Here is a 14,784-nt window from a genome sequence, read left to right as displayed (position 1 = left end):
TGAGCCCGATAGTAACCTTCGTAACTTTGTAAGTCTATGTGATTTGAAAATGAGCCCCTATTTGTTTGTGCATGGCTGACATACTGCCGTGAATGTAGCTTATACTGCTATTAGTTACATACAGTATATATTACATAGTATATATAACTATGTGTTAGTTCATGGCTGATGTGTTGCTGTGTATGTAACTTACAATATTATTAGTTACATATACTATGTGTTAGCGCTTGGCTGATTTACTGTTTCATATGTAGCTTATAATGTTATTAGATACATATTCTTTGTCTTAGACCTTGGCTGACATCCTGCTGTATATATAGTTTATAATGCTATTAGGGAAAGGGGATGGGATTTGATATATCACCTTTCTGTGGTTACAATTAAAGCAGTTTACATATTATATACAGGTACTTATTTGTACCTGGGGCAATGGAGGGTTAAGTGACTTGCCCAGAGTCACAAGGGAATTGAACCCAGTTCCCAGGATCAAAGTCCACTGCACTAACCCCTAGGCTACTCCTCCACTCCTTTCTCTTTGGGATTCCGGAATCTTGCTATTATTTGGGATTCTACATGGAATGTTGCTACTCTTTGACATTATGCCTGGAATCTTGTTAATGGGACTTGATACACTGTCTTTCTCAGCTTTTGCAACTACATTCAAAGCAGTTTACATAGTATATACAGGTACTTATTTGTACCTGGGGCAATGGAGGGTTAAATGATTTGCCCAGAGTCTAAAGAAGCTGCAATGGGAATCAACCCAGTTCCCCAGGATCAAAGTCCACTGTGCTACTCCTTCAAGCCACATTACTACTACTACTACTATTTAACATTTTTAAAGCGCTATCAGGGTTACGCAGCGCTTTACAATCTAACAAAGAAAGACAGTCCCTTCATATACTATGTGTTACATACGTAGTTTATAATGTTACTAGCTGTTAAGCCCGTTAAAACGGGCGAGATTTCCAGCAACCCTCCTCGCCGCCGCTCCCTCCCCCCTCTGTGCTGGGCCCCCTGCACTGACCTGACAGCACCTCTCACCTCTGTGTGAAAGTGCTGCAGGAAGCAGCAGATCGCTCTGCTGCTGCCTGCAGCACTTCCACATGGAGGTGAGAGGCGCTGTCAGGTCAGTGCAGGGGGCCTGATACAGAGGGGGGACGGGACTGGTGGCGGGGATGGGGGGCGGGTGGAGGTTGGTGTGCATGATGTTCGTTTCCAGGCGGCAGCGTCCGACAGTCTGACTCCGTTTCCCTCTCTGTTCTGCCCTCTGATGTCATCACGTTTTGACGCGAGGGCGGGACAGAAAGGGAAGTCTCTACTGCGCATTTGCAGGTGAGTCGGTCACTTGCCATTTATATGTTTGATTAGTTACATATACCTACAAGTTATATAGAGCAGCTTTTAAACTAAAATGGGGGAAGCCAACCCAGGAGCGCATTGTTCTGTGTGTATCATTGAAGGAATCCCAATAGTGAGGTTTCAATAATGGTGAAAGAAAGCCAGGGGCGTTTAATGGGAGAACAGAGTAAAGGATGCAAATTCAAAGCAGCTTATAGATGCAAAGAAAATGCACAATTTGAAGTATCTGTATACAAATGCTAGAAGCCTAAAAAATAAGATGGGAGAATTGGAGTATATAGCACTAAATGACGAGATAGATGTAATAGGCATCTCAGAGACCTGGTGGAAGGAGGACAATCAATGGGACACTGTGTTATCAGGGTATACATTATATCACAATGATAAAGTGGATCAAATTGGAGGGAGGATTGCGCTATATGTTAAAGAGGGAACTGAGTCAAGCATCATCCTCTACTACTTCTTGGTTCCTGCTGGACTTACATAGAGGCTTGTTTGCCTGCTTTACCCAAAGATCTACCTGTACCAGAAATGGTCTTCAAGGGTGACAATGTGGAGAACAAAAATAAATCTTGGTGAAACTGGAAGATGTACTGAGCCAAATCAACAAATTAAAGAGTAGTAAATCACCTGGACTGGATGGCATGCACCCCAGGGTAGAGAAAGAACTCAAACAAAATTGATGAGCTGTTGTTAGTGATCCGTAACCTGTCATTAAAATTGTCTGAAGTACTTGAAGATTGAAGGGTGGCCAATGTAATGCAATTTTTAAAAATGGTTTCAGGTGAGAGCCAGAAAATTGCAGATTGGTAAAGCCTGACTTCAGTGCTGGGCAAAATAGTGCAAACTATTATAAAGAATACAATTATGGAACACATAGAAATACATGGTTTAATAGGACAGAGTCATCATGGGTTCAGTCAAGGGAAGTCTTGCCTCACCAATTTGCTTCATTTCTTTGAAGGTATAAATAAACATGTGGATAAAGGTGAGCCAGTCAATGTAGTATACCTAGATTTTCAGAAAGCTTTTGACAACGTTCCTCATGAGAGACTCCTGACAAAATTAAAAATTAGTGTCCTTCTGTGGATTAGGAATTGGTTATTGGACAGAAAACAGAGGGTAGGGTTAAATGGTCATTTTTCTCTATGGAGGAGAGTGGATAGTGGAGTGCCCCAAGGATCTATACTGGGACCGGTGCTATTAAACATATTTATAAATGATCTGAAAATCGGAACAACAATGAGGTGATTAAATTTGCTGATGACACAAAACTATTGAAAGTTGTCAAAACACACAGGGATTGTGAAAAATTGCAGGAAGACTGAGTATCCAAATGGCAGATAAAATTTAATGTGGACAAATGCAAGGTGATGCACATTGGAAAGAATAATCTGAATCATAGTTACCAGATGCTAGAGTCCACCTTAGGAGTCAGCACTCAAGAAAAAGATCAAGGTGTCATTGTAGACAATGCACTGAAATGTGCCCAGTTAATGGTGGTGGCCAAAAAAGCAAACAGGTTGCTAGGAATTATTAGGAAAGGGATGGAAAATAAGACCGAGAATACAATAATGCCTCAGTATTGCTCCATGGTGCAACCTCACTTTAAGTATTGTGTTCAATTCTGGTCACAATATCTCAAAAAAAGATATAGAAGAATTCAAAAAGGTTCAAAAAAGAGCAACCAAAATGGTAACAGGGATGAAACTCCTCCCATATGAGGAAAGGCTAAAGAGGTTAAGGAGCTTGGAAAGAGATGACTGGGGGGGGGGGGGGGGGGGGGGGGATATGAGTGAGGTCTACAAAATCCTGAGTGATGTAGAATGAGTAGAAGTGAATTGATTTTTCATGCTTTCAAAAAATACAAAGTCTAGGGGACACTCAATGAAATTACATGAAAATATTTTTAAACCAAATAGGAGAAAATATTTTTCACTCAAAGAATAATTAAGCTTTGGAACTCTGCCAGAGGATGGTTTAACAGCATTTAATGCGCCTGGGTTTTAAAAAGGTTTGGACAAGTTTCTAGGTTTAAAAAAAGGTTTGGACAAGTTCATGGAGGAAAAGTCCATAGTGTGCTATTCAGGTAGACATGGGAAGGCCATTGCTTACCCTGGGATTGGTAGCATGGAATGTTGCTACTATTTGAATTTCTGTCAGGTACTTGTGACCTGGATTGGCCATTATTGGAAACAGGATACTGAGCTAGATGGACCATTGGTCTGACCCAGTATGGCTATTCTTATGTTGTTATAGTTACATATGTTATGTGTTACATATGCAGCTTATAATGTTCTTAGTTACATATACTATGTATTAGTTCATGATTGACATGATGCAGCAAACATGGTCTATAATGTTATTAGTTATACAGTTTGTGTGTTAGTGAATGGCTTGTGTGTTGCTATGTAAATGGCCTACAATGTTATTAGTTACAAATGCTATGTGTTAGTGTGTGTTTGACATGTTGCTACATACTTTACCTATAATCCTAACTATATATGTGTTAGTCCATGGCTGGCATGTTTCTTTGTATGTGGTCTATAATGTTAGATATGCTATATGTTAGAGCACAGCTGATGTGCTGAAGCATACGTGACCTATAATGATATTCACATATGCTGTGTGTTAGCGCATGGCCACTGTATTGATGGATTGTGGCCCTATAATATTATTTAAATATGCTACTTGTTAGTTCATGCTTATAATATTGGTAATATAAACTATGTGTTAGTGCATGGCTGGCATATGTAGGCCTACAATGTTATCAGTCTTAGTGCAGGAGGAAGTACTAAGGAGGAGTGACGGAGATCCTTTTCTCATAGATCAGGTACCTTCACCACCCATCTATTCAAGAAACATGCCATGTGCTGATTGACAGCTCTTGGCACCACTTCCATATTAATGCCCAGAATCCCTTTGCATGGGATGGGATCTAAGTGCTTCCTGTAACTTAGGACATCAGTCAGCACAGACCAGTTGGAGCAAGGGAGTCCCTTCTTCTGAGCACTGCAAGGTATTCATCTTAAATCCCAGTGTTTGGTTTTCGCGTGACTCTATTTGTCTCGACAGTGTCGCAATGCGGCATTTAGCCACAGCGCCACAAAACATTCATTCCTGGGGGGTATTATTGCTAGTCTCCGGAGAGGCTCAGAAACTCCAAGAAGAGAGAAGAATGTTCTAGTTATTATTCACCAATAGAAATGCGGTAACAGGGTGGTAAAGTGACTTGCCCAAGGTCAACAGGGAGTCAATGTCAAAGATGTCTCTTACGATGTATTACGGAAGTTAATAAGCACTGTGAGGGAATCTCTTAAGACAGTGATATGTATCATCTCAAACTCTTTGGGCGAGAGGTCTATAAATGAACCAATATGCTTCTCCCAAACTCTCACCATCGCTTCCTTGTAATTCCTCTGGCAGGATGGGATTGTGGATGGAGCGAAGAAGCAAGGATATGGCTGCCAAGCACTTTTCTACTAATTCATCTCTCACCATGCGACTTCTAGGCAAGTCACTTTCACCTCTATTTGGATGAAACATAGCCAATAAGCCCTGTGAGGAAGGGAAAGGGGACTTGTAGCCATGCATTCTAGTTTTCACAGCCTGAGGCCTTCCTGCATCCCTTGCAGGTTTTCACTAGGCGGGGTAACACTAGCATTGATGTTATCACCAGAAGAAGGAAGCAGCCCTGGAATCCTTTGCAACACTTTTGAGGGAAAAGAAAAAGGTTTTGAAATGGAAAGGACAGTGAAACCACCTGGTGAAAGGAATGAGAGCCCTGTTCTGGAAACAAAGGAGAGTGACACCTTGCTGTGAAATGGTATAAGGGTTGGGAAGAGCACAGTACAGATCATCACCTCATTATCTGTGCATCCCCTGCCCTCACCTCTTCCCTAGTCTACCAACCACACCCATACTTGTAATACTGAAAAGGGGCTGATGTACCAAAGAAGTGCATGCTATATTGATAACATTAGAAAGATAACACTTTACTGGCTTCATCTTGGCCTGTAGAAGCTGTGTTGATTTGCACTGAAGTATGAGAGACGAGATGGTGCGACCCTCCACCCTTGTACAGAGCTTCTGTTAATGAAAACCCAAGAAAGAGATTGTGTTAAACCAGGACCTGTCTCACAGCATGCACGGATAGCTGAGAAAGCCCTGAGGGCTCTGGCACTGATCAACAGCTACCAACAGCTTGCAGTTGCTGAAAATGCCAGAGGAGACTCCAGCAAAACGCAGAGAGCACAGGAGTGAAAACACCTGAGGACACTGGCAAAATGTAAAGCACAGGGGATGAAAATGGCGGGTGGGGAGTGGGTAAGGTCAGGGGCATGCTTCTTTCTTGCAATAACAGACAGAATGTAATCATGACCGCAGCTTTGCAGAATTAACATAGTAGGAACAAAAAATCTTTTTATATAGATACACAGTGACATGTGTGAAACAAGTTAGTAAGCTGAAAAATTCTTAATGTCCATGTAGGTTGATAACATATATATTTTTGAAAAGCAGAAGTTCATTATGTCATATTATTGGGACAGAGTTATTTTTTAAGAGGGGTGGAGGGGAGTTGGTTTCATCATAAGCCAAAATATATATATTTTTAAAAATTTACCAAATGAAGAATAAAAAATAAAACAAAAGGATTTTTTTTGTTGTTGTTGCTTTTGAAGAAAAAAAAACAGGAGAAAGAGAGAAAAATAAAATCTGTTGGAATTAAAAAAGGCAAGCAGGAACAACAACGAAAAGAAGGGGCAGGAGAGAAGATCCGGTTTCAAATCAAACAGGTGACAAAAGAAGAGAAATTATTCTAAGGAGGCAGCGAGTGAGGTAGGCCGAGGTTGGTACCCAGTTAGTTGGTTGCTATGGAAACATGGAAGAGAAGAAGGAAATCTATAAATCAGGTTTGGGAATGGCAGATTCAACACATCGAGGCACCTATGAGACAAATGACAAAGCAGGTTTTTACATATATGTCTGTGCGTGTGTATATATATACATATATGTACATATCTATATATCTATATATATATAGTAGATCAACATGTTCCCCCTCCCCCTATAAAGGAAAAGGGGAAAACACCCCCACCCCCCCACCAAAAAGAATAAATTATAGATAGAAATTTAAAGGCCACCCAGGAAAGAGGGGTGGAGTAACTCCGGAACAATGGATACCCATTTCCACTGCCTTATTCCACTGCTCCCCACACACCCCCTCTTCTTTGGAGAGGTGTGGGGTAAAGGGGAAGTGGCAATTATAAAAACAAATGAAATAAAAAAACAAGGCAGAAAGAGAAAAATACATGTAAGCCAACAACAGTTTCAGGATTTAACTCTTGTTTGCTACAATTGCATACGGGGTTTGTTTTGATAGATTTTTTTTTCTTTTAGAAAATTTGGAATGTTTTGGCCCAGGAAATAAAAGAAAGGAGGTTTTCTTTTTTCATTTTTTTTTGTGGTGGTGGTGGTGGTGGTGAGGAGAAAAGGGTTGAAGAAGGGGAGGAGAGTGATTACTAGTTAGAAGAGGGTGGAAAAAAAGGTGAAAGCGAAAAGGAAGGGGATTGGTGTTGGTGGTGGTGGTGGTGGGGGATGTGGGTTGAGAGACAGAGAGATAGGGAGGTTTATGAGTACATGTCACTTCAGGCAGGTTCATCCGGTCCTGCATTTTAACCTGTTGCATGCTGGGAGTTTTAGATTAGACCCTCCCCCAGGAAAATCTGGATTCAATAGGCAGTAGAGCCAAGGCTTAATTAGTCTACGCTGAGGCGATATGGAGACAGTTGATAACCCATGCAGAGCAACAGCCCCGTTCAATTCTGGGTTTACCAAAAGGCTTGCATGGATTTGTAGTTCTGATTTTGGGAAGGTGGAACCTGTGTTGAGAGGATTAACCTGTCCTCGACAACACGGAACCAGTTGGCTTCCATGAGTGAGGGCACTGTCTCACCTTAAGGGCTGAGCTTACACCATTTCCTGGGGGAAGGAGCATAAAGCCTGCCTTAAGGGAGCTGTGCCATCTGTAGTCAACATTTCAGATGGCCACACACAACAAAACATAGGCCTGCCTTTCACCAGCTTCTTAAATTATAGCTTCCCCCTCCCCAACACCACCCCTGGCATCCATGTTTGGAATGATGTTGTCACCAGCAAGGGATGTCACAGCTCATAGGCCACTTTCCCTTTGAGGGGTAAGGAAGGAGGTGAGGCCAAATGAACCTCACAGCTTAGCTAGAAAACCAGATGTCTCTTGGCCACTGGCTTAACTGGGAAAGTTTGGGGCTGGGTATGAATTTAACCAGGGGGAGGGAAGAAATTTGCTTGGTGTTTTCAGGGACATATAATGCTTGTAATTGCCATGAGGGTCCAAAGAGAGGTGCTGCCTCTTAATATCTATATATACTACTACTACTACTACTTAACATTTCTAAAGCGCTACTAGGGTTACGCAGCGCTGTACAATTTAACATGGAAGGACAGTCCCTGCTCAAGGAGCTTACAATCTAGGGATGTTGGGAATTCTCCATACATCCCATGGATAGGGTTTATAATGATTCCATTTTGCCAAAAACAGGCTGAACCACTGCTGGTTTTATCCTCACCCCTGCAGCAAGATACAGATCCTTCATCTTCCAAGGGAAAATCAAAACTGCAGATCTGTGAGCGCAGCAGGGGAAAACCAGAACTGTATCAGCTTGTTCCGTTCACTTGTGGGGTGAGAAGGCAGTTGAGGGAAATCTGAAATACATCTCCACACATGCACTGGGTGTAGGGGGGGGGGGGCGGCCTGGTGATTTGTTAATCAGAAAAATGATTCACCCTGTCTTGGGTGAGCCATCTGCTAACCCTACTCGCCAGATAGGAAGGGGGTTGTTCAGCTGGCACAGCTGAAGAGAAATAGCTTAAAAATATTTAAAAAAAAAAACTGGAAAGAATTTCAGAAAGAAGTGACTGAGCTGCAAGAGGATTCAAATTTGTAATTAATTACATTTTTGCTCAGTGATCTCAGGCTGTGGAATAGAACCTTCTTCAAGCAGGCACGACATTTTGGTTAAATAGTTAGGGGTCAATTTTCAAAAGGATTTAAGGACCCCCTCACACACAGCCAGCATCCATGTATATGCTCTCTGTATTCAACCCATATAGAACCTGGGGTTAGAACTGGGGTGGAGCAGAAGAGCAGCCATAAATTATCTTTTATTTGAGATAGCTGCAATATGGATAGTCTACTAAGACGCATTAGTGTTTTTAATGCACCTACAATTAGCGCACACCCTAACCATGTAGGCATCTATAGGGATATTGTAGGCGTGTACACAGTTACGTGTACATGGCTAACGTGCATTAAAATGCTAACACGCCTATAACGCGGCTCAGTAAACAGGGTCCTATGTGTTTACTTTAGGTGTTCATGCTGGTCCAAGGCTAAAATAAACGTATATGCTATCTAAATAGTGGTGCTATGCCACTAGTGGTGGGCGGTCAGTGGTGCTGCTACCTATCCATTCAGCGACACTGAATATATGTATTGTTTTAAACCCAGTGACCGGTGTAAAAAAAAAAAAAGAAAAAAATACCCACACACCATTCTGACCTCCGTCTTTGAAAATTGAACCTTAAATTTCTAGAACACTAAAGGACGGAGATGGTCATGCTTAGCGGTTAGAGCAGCAGGTTAAAGAGCCGGGGAAGTTTGGGTTCAAATCCCACAGTGGCTCCGTGTGATCTTGAGCAAGTGGCTTAACCCTCCATTGCCTCAGATTCAAACTTAGGGCCCAATTTTCAGGCAGTGGCAGTCGACAATTTCAAAGCCACTGATGGCCATAGGCTGGCTTGGAAGCCAATATTCAATAAGAGGCCCAGTCCAGGCATCGGTATTGAAGATCCAGGTCGTGCCTGGCTGCCAGAAGTCACGTTGCTACCAGCGATATTATGATCACTACTTGGATAAAGTTAAGACAGCCTTTTTCTGTCCTAACTTTACCTGGGGATTTATTTGGTTAGCAGATTTTTAAACCATTGACCAGGTAACACCCAGCCCTGCCCATTCACCCTGGACTGCCCTAGCGCTCACCAGAAAGGGCCGGGGTGGTCTGCCTTGATTTCGGCAGCAATATCTGATTATGTGTAGCTGAAGATCTGAGTATGAGCCAACTGGGACTACTTTACCAGGTACCAACCTCTCCTTCCCGATTAAGGGCCGCTGAATATCGGACTGTGAGCCCTCCAGGAACAGAAAAATATCTACTGTGCTTGAAGGTAACTCACCTTGAGCTACAACTGAAAAACAAGAGCTAAACCCAAAGATTCCTTATCACCCTCTCTCCACCCCATGGCTCACCTGAATTTCAGAAACACGCCCCCACCACCATGAGGATGCGAGAGAGGGAGGGGTGGGGGTGAGGGTAAAAGAAAAGGAGAGGTGTGTGGTGGAGGAGGGGGGGGTTCACATTTAATGTGGGGCACAGAAAACAAGGCACAGGTTAGGACAGAAGTGGGGTGGGCAGTGTTTAAATGTGATTTAGATTTAACTTATATGGTTTTTTACCTTTCTGTTCCACTTCTATTTAAGCATCGGAAGAGAGAGAGAAAAAATTGATTGAAAAAAAAGTGCAAGGAAAAAAAAGAGATTAAGAAGGTTATTGTGTTTCACTTCTCTTTCCTCTTCAAAACCTTTTTTTCTTAATGTTTATGTTGTTTCTCCTCACGTTTTAATCCCCTCGACTCAAAAACCAAACCTTTTGCTTTCAATCTCTAGGCGAGGTTTAAAAATTACACCAATTTTCTTTTCTTAAAATAAAGCTTAAATTTTCAAAGATGTCTCTCCTAAAACAAAGAAATGAAATAAAACCCCTCAAAACAATTCGCAGGCAGAGAATATTCACAGGACATGAAAAGACTTTGCAGCAGAGGCAGAAATGAAACAGGACAGTGCAGAGAGATTTCAGAGGAAAGGAGGAAATAGATTTGGGATAAAAGAATGGGATCTCCATAGGGGCTGTATCACACCCTCTCCTTCCTAGTCCTTCCCTGACCCTAACCTCTCCCTCCTAGCCATCCCCTAACCCAACCTCTTCTGTTCCATGGCTATTCTCTAGTCTCTTCCTCTCAGTCACCGTCTAACCTTAAACTCAATTCTAACCCTGATCTCTCCTTCCCATAATCCTAAACTTAATTTTTTTCTCGCACCCATGCCTTAACATTAACCTAGTTCTCTTCATTCAATAGTCCTTATCTAACTGCAATTCAAACCCTGCCCTTTAACCTTTCCCTCAAAGGCAGTTGATATGGGTTACTTTGATCCAACATGGCCGCCTTTCCTGATAGGGAGGCTAGAGGGGTCTCATAGCTAGCTAGAAAACTAGATAGCTTTGGATCATTGTCTTATCTGGAAAGTTTGAGGCTGGGTCTTAAGACTAATTTCACCCTTAATACTAATTTTCCCCCTCCCCTTTAGTGATTCTCTTCCTCACTCCCAATCTTTGAGGGCTGTCAACAGGCCAAGTTTTCAGGATAATCCTACTAAATATACATAAAAGAAATTTACATACAATTGAAGTAGTAGGCATGTAAATCTCTCTCAGAGATGTCCTGAAAACCTGGCTCATTGGTGGCTTTTGAGAACTGAAAGTGAAGACCAAGGCACTAATCTATCTGCCTTTTCAGACTAGACAGTATTAAAGTTTAATTATTTGCTCTGATTTATACATCTCTTCTGTCAACCATCTCTTAAATTTGTAACTTTATTCACCCATTATGCTTTTCACTGCTGGAATGCATGCTGGTCTGGAAGCCATCAAGTTACCAAAATAACCATTGCATTATCAAAATTTCCCAAGTCTTCCACTTGTCACAAATGTTCTACAAAATTTGCCAAAAGTCACAAGGGTCAGAATTCAGGGTCAAGGAAGATGAGTTGTCAGAATTTGACAAGAGCTCAAAGAAAATTCAGCAAATTACTCCAATGTAGCTAAGAATCACCAGATTTCAGGGGGGCCAGAGTGTGCCAGGAGTTAGTCAAATTTGAGAAGTCAATGCAATTTGCCAAGAAGTTTGCTGGGAATAGACATCATTCGCCAAGTCTCTGAAATTCATGAACAATTCCTGTAATGGCATCTATAAGAATCATGAAACTAGCTGGGGGGGGGGGGGGGGGGGGAGGAGGGAGGGACGGTCTGAATCAATCATTTCTCCTGAAACTCACCCACTACCTGGATGCTTCATCACAGTTTCTTGGACTTGCCAGAAGACAGTGACATTCATGGATTCACTAAGGTTTTTCATGAGTTGCTGGAGATTCTAGACTTTCCAGTATTCTCAGAGGATATTGAAATCCACCCAGGGGTGACTTGCTTTATCTCAAAATTACTAGGAACCCACCAATGAATGACAAAACTCTACAAAATTTAAGCCCTTCAGCTGGATTTCTGTATAAAAAGCAGAACCCCACGTCTACTTGGGAAGAAACAGAAGTGGATCAGCCTTTCGCCTGGTAATGTTGAATGCTGAAGCCAAACATCATATAATCAAACGAGCAGGAAAGAGGTGCTTCACTGAGGAGCAGTTCTATAACTGGATGCTGAAGTTAGATGCCTATGCCCCATCCATTCTTCGCATACGTGTATATCCCGTTGAGTTTATATGCTACACAAATTGTATGCCTTTATTATAGAACAGCTCTGAACATTCAGCTAACACGAGCACAAATATTCACCCGCGTATCTGCTACTAATCTATACGGCTGATATTCAAAATGATTTCACCGGCTGGAAATAGCTGTCAACCGGTTAAATCTCTTGTTCACAGTTATCTAGTCATTTTCAGCGGCACTTAACTGGTTGTCCCTGCTAAAAATGACCGGCTAGCACCTATCTCAAAGGCAGCTAACTTATGGTCATTCTAGAGGTGGAGTCGGGTTCAGTGTTGATATTCAGCCCCTCACCGCATAAGTAAACCGCTTAAATCAGGCCACATAAATAACAGTTCTATCTTTAAGCAGTTTGGCTTATGAGGTCAAGGGCTGAAAATTGAATATTGTGTTAGCTGGCTCAAAAATCCCAGATTTCAATGCGGAAGCCCAGCAGGACCCAGCATTGAATATCTTGGAATAACGCCATTGCGGGCAGCAACAGGCTCACCGTCACTGGCTGAATATTGGGGGTTATTATTTTGGAGCACAAATGGCACTTGCATTTCGACACTAACCAGCTGATAAGCAGCCCATGGAAGGCGACTGGCTAAGTCCCGTGATTGGTGCTGAGCCCAGATAGTCAATCCAGGCCACTTCCGTTGACCAGCACTGAATATCCACGGTTTTATTTTCAGCTGCTTTTAAACGTACTGGCCAAGTTAATATTCAGTTCGGTACCAGAACGCAACGCACTGAGTGTGAATTCTAGAACGGCATCTGGGCACCTGGATTCCATTACAGAATAATGGTGTAAGTTGGGCATCACTTATGCCATGTCTATACCTAAATGAAGAATTTTAGCGCACAAGCGATTCTAACTGTTTGACACGCCCTTGCCCTGCCCATTCACCTCCCGTTATCCCCCAGATTCTATAGATGGTGCCCAGATTTGTACACGTGCATATGAATTGAATAATGAGCCCTTAACTAGTAATAATTGGGCAATAGCTACCAATTACTGGTATTAATTGGCACTCATTGAAATCTGCGCATATATCTGGCTGCATGCTATTCTTTAAGGCATGGCGTCTAATTGTACCAGTGTGGCCATGGGCGTGTCAGGAGCATTCCGAAAAGTTGCACGCATAGTACTAGAATATGGCCTCAGCATGTCTAACTTGAGCGCCAACATTTATACAAGGTTTCAGCCAACGCAAGTCTAGTGCCTAAAGTTAGGCGTGGGAATCGACGCTAAACGCTATTTTATAAAGGGTGCATGGCTCTTCTACAATAGCATTTAAGCCTATTTTTTTTGTCACTCATTTTTGACCACCAGTTATACAATTCCTCTCTCTGCAACTTGGTCACCCACATAATAGAACATCATACTTAGGTGTGCCAGCTTACATTTGCCATTGATCTACCAAAAATTTGGAGCATCAATGATAGACAGTCCTTAAATCATTAAAAGACTGAAACACAGAACAGAAGACTTTACATTGTACAGATATTCTACTGGAAGCCAACGTAGAGACTTCCAATATCAACGGGTTCAAGCATCAAGCCCAGAACCCCTTCTGCTGCCAACATCTGGCAGATGTAAAGATGTGGACTCTCCTCTACAAGAACCTAGCTTGGAACTGGACCTGGTACAGGAAGTAGGGATTACAGATACCAGCACTGTGAAAGAGTGGGCCAACTGGGTGGAAATTCTGTAGGTTTTGCTGTGGTTGAAGGACACGTCTTGTCCATGATGCTTTCTACCATAGGGGAGAGAGAAATTTAATTACAAGTAAAACAGGTTGTGGTTCCCAAGATGGTTTATTTGGGAAAAAAAAATCTGAGTAACCTTAAGAAAAAGCCTTCAGTTCAAGGGATGGCTACATCCAAAGTCCACCTGATTATCTAGAGCTAAACAGAAGGGTTGAGTTAGGGAAGTCACGCAGTACCAAACTTACGCAAGATACATTGGGGATTTGCAGAAGCCTGGAAAATATGAAGAATTCCAGGACATAACTCAAGAGTGAGAAATTTCCCAGTGGTTAGTACCATATCAGACACCGAGTGATTAAAAAATATATTGTTTGATTGTCCTTAAGAATCATTTCCACCAACACCAAAAATTATTACCTTCTGTAAAAAGAAGAATGCGATCAGGAGGTAGAAAATTCAATGCCAGATCTTTTTAAGGAGCTGGAAATATCTGTATTTTAAGTTTAAAAGAAAAGAGAATTTTACTTGTGATATTTGATTCAGACGGGCTGAGTACTAAAGCTGTTTTCTTTTCTTTTTTTTCTTTTTAAAGAAAATTAACGTGTTCATTCTGGACTTAGAAGTTCATACATGTCCTGATGTCTTGAGATTTATTCAGACTAGTTACAACAATGTTTTGAAATTGAAATATGCTGTGGTAGTCTTGGAAGCTGAATTTAAATTATATTATTATATTCTCCTGTAAATGAAAAAAGAATGATATGCTGCAGGAAACCACATGCTGGTTGATATTCAAAACTATTTAACTGGTCAGATATGGCCACTAACTGGTTAAATCGCTTGTTGAGGGTTATCTGCTAATTTACAGCAGCATTAAACTAGTCATTGCCTCTGAAAATTAGCAGTTACCCCTTAAATGAAAACCAGCTATTTTGGGGGCATTTCAGGGATGGAGTCAGCACTTAACCAGCTAGAGTAACCGCATAAATGGGACTGCGCACAACACAGCCCTATCTTTAGGGAAAATGGGACTTGATATACCACCTTTCTGTGGTTTTTGCAACTACATTCAA

At 41.8% G+C, this 14,784-nt stretch overlaps 1 protein-coding gene across 1 annotated transcript in view; it reads right to left on the bottom strand.

Annotated features, from left to right (window-relative positions):
* ADGRL1 (adhesion G protein-coupled receptor L1) overlaps positions 1–14,784 on the bottom strand; it is an 87,473-nt gene that overhangs the window by 46,469 nt on the left and 26,220 nt on the right. Inside the window, exon 4 of the mRNA XM_030194713.1 lies at positions 9,917–9,931. Within this exon, the coding sequence (XP_030050573.1) occupies positions 9,917–9,931 (15 nt within the window). The remainder of the gene's footprint in view (positions 1–9,916; positions 9,932–14,784) is intronic.

Source organism: Microcaecilia unicolor, chromosome 3, assembly GCF_901765095.1.
Source record: "Microcaecilia unicolor chromosome 3, aMicUni1.1, whole genome shotgun sequence".
NCBI classification, from domain to species: Eukaryota; Metazoa; Chordata; class Amphibia; order Gymnophiona; family Siphonopidae; genus Microcaecilia; species Microcaecilia unicolor.
This window is presented reverse-complemented; position numbering and strand designations above follow the sequence as displayed.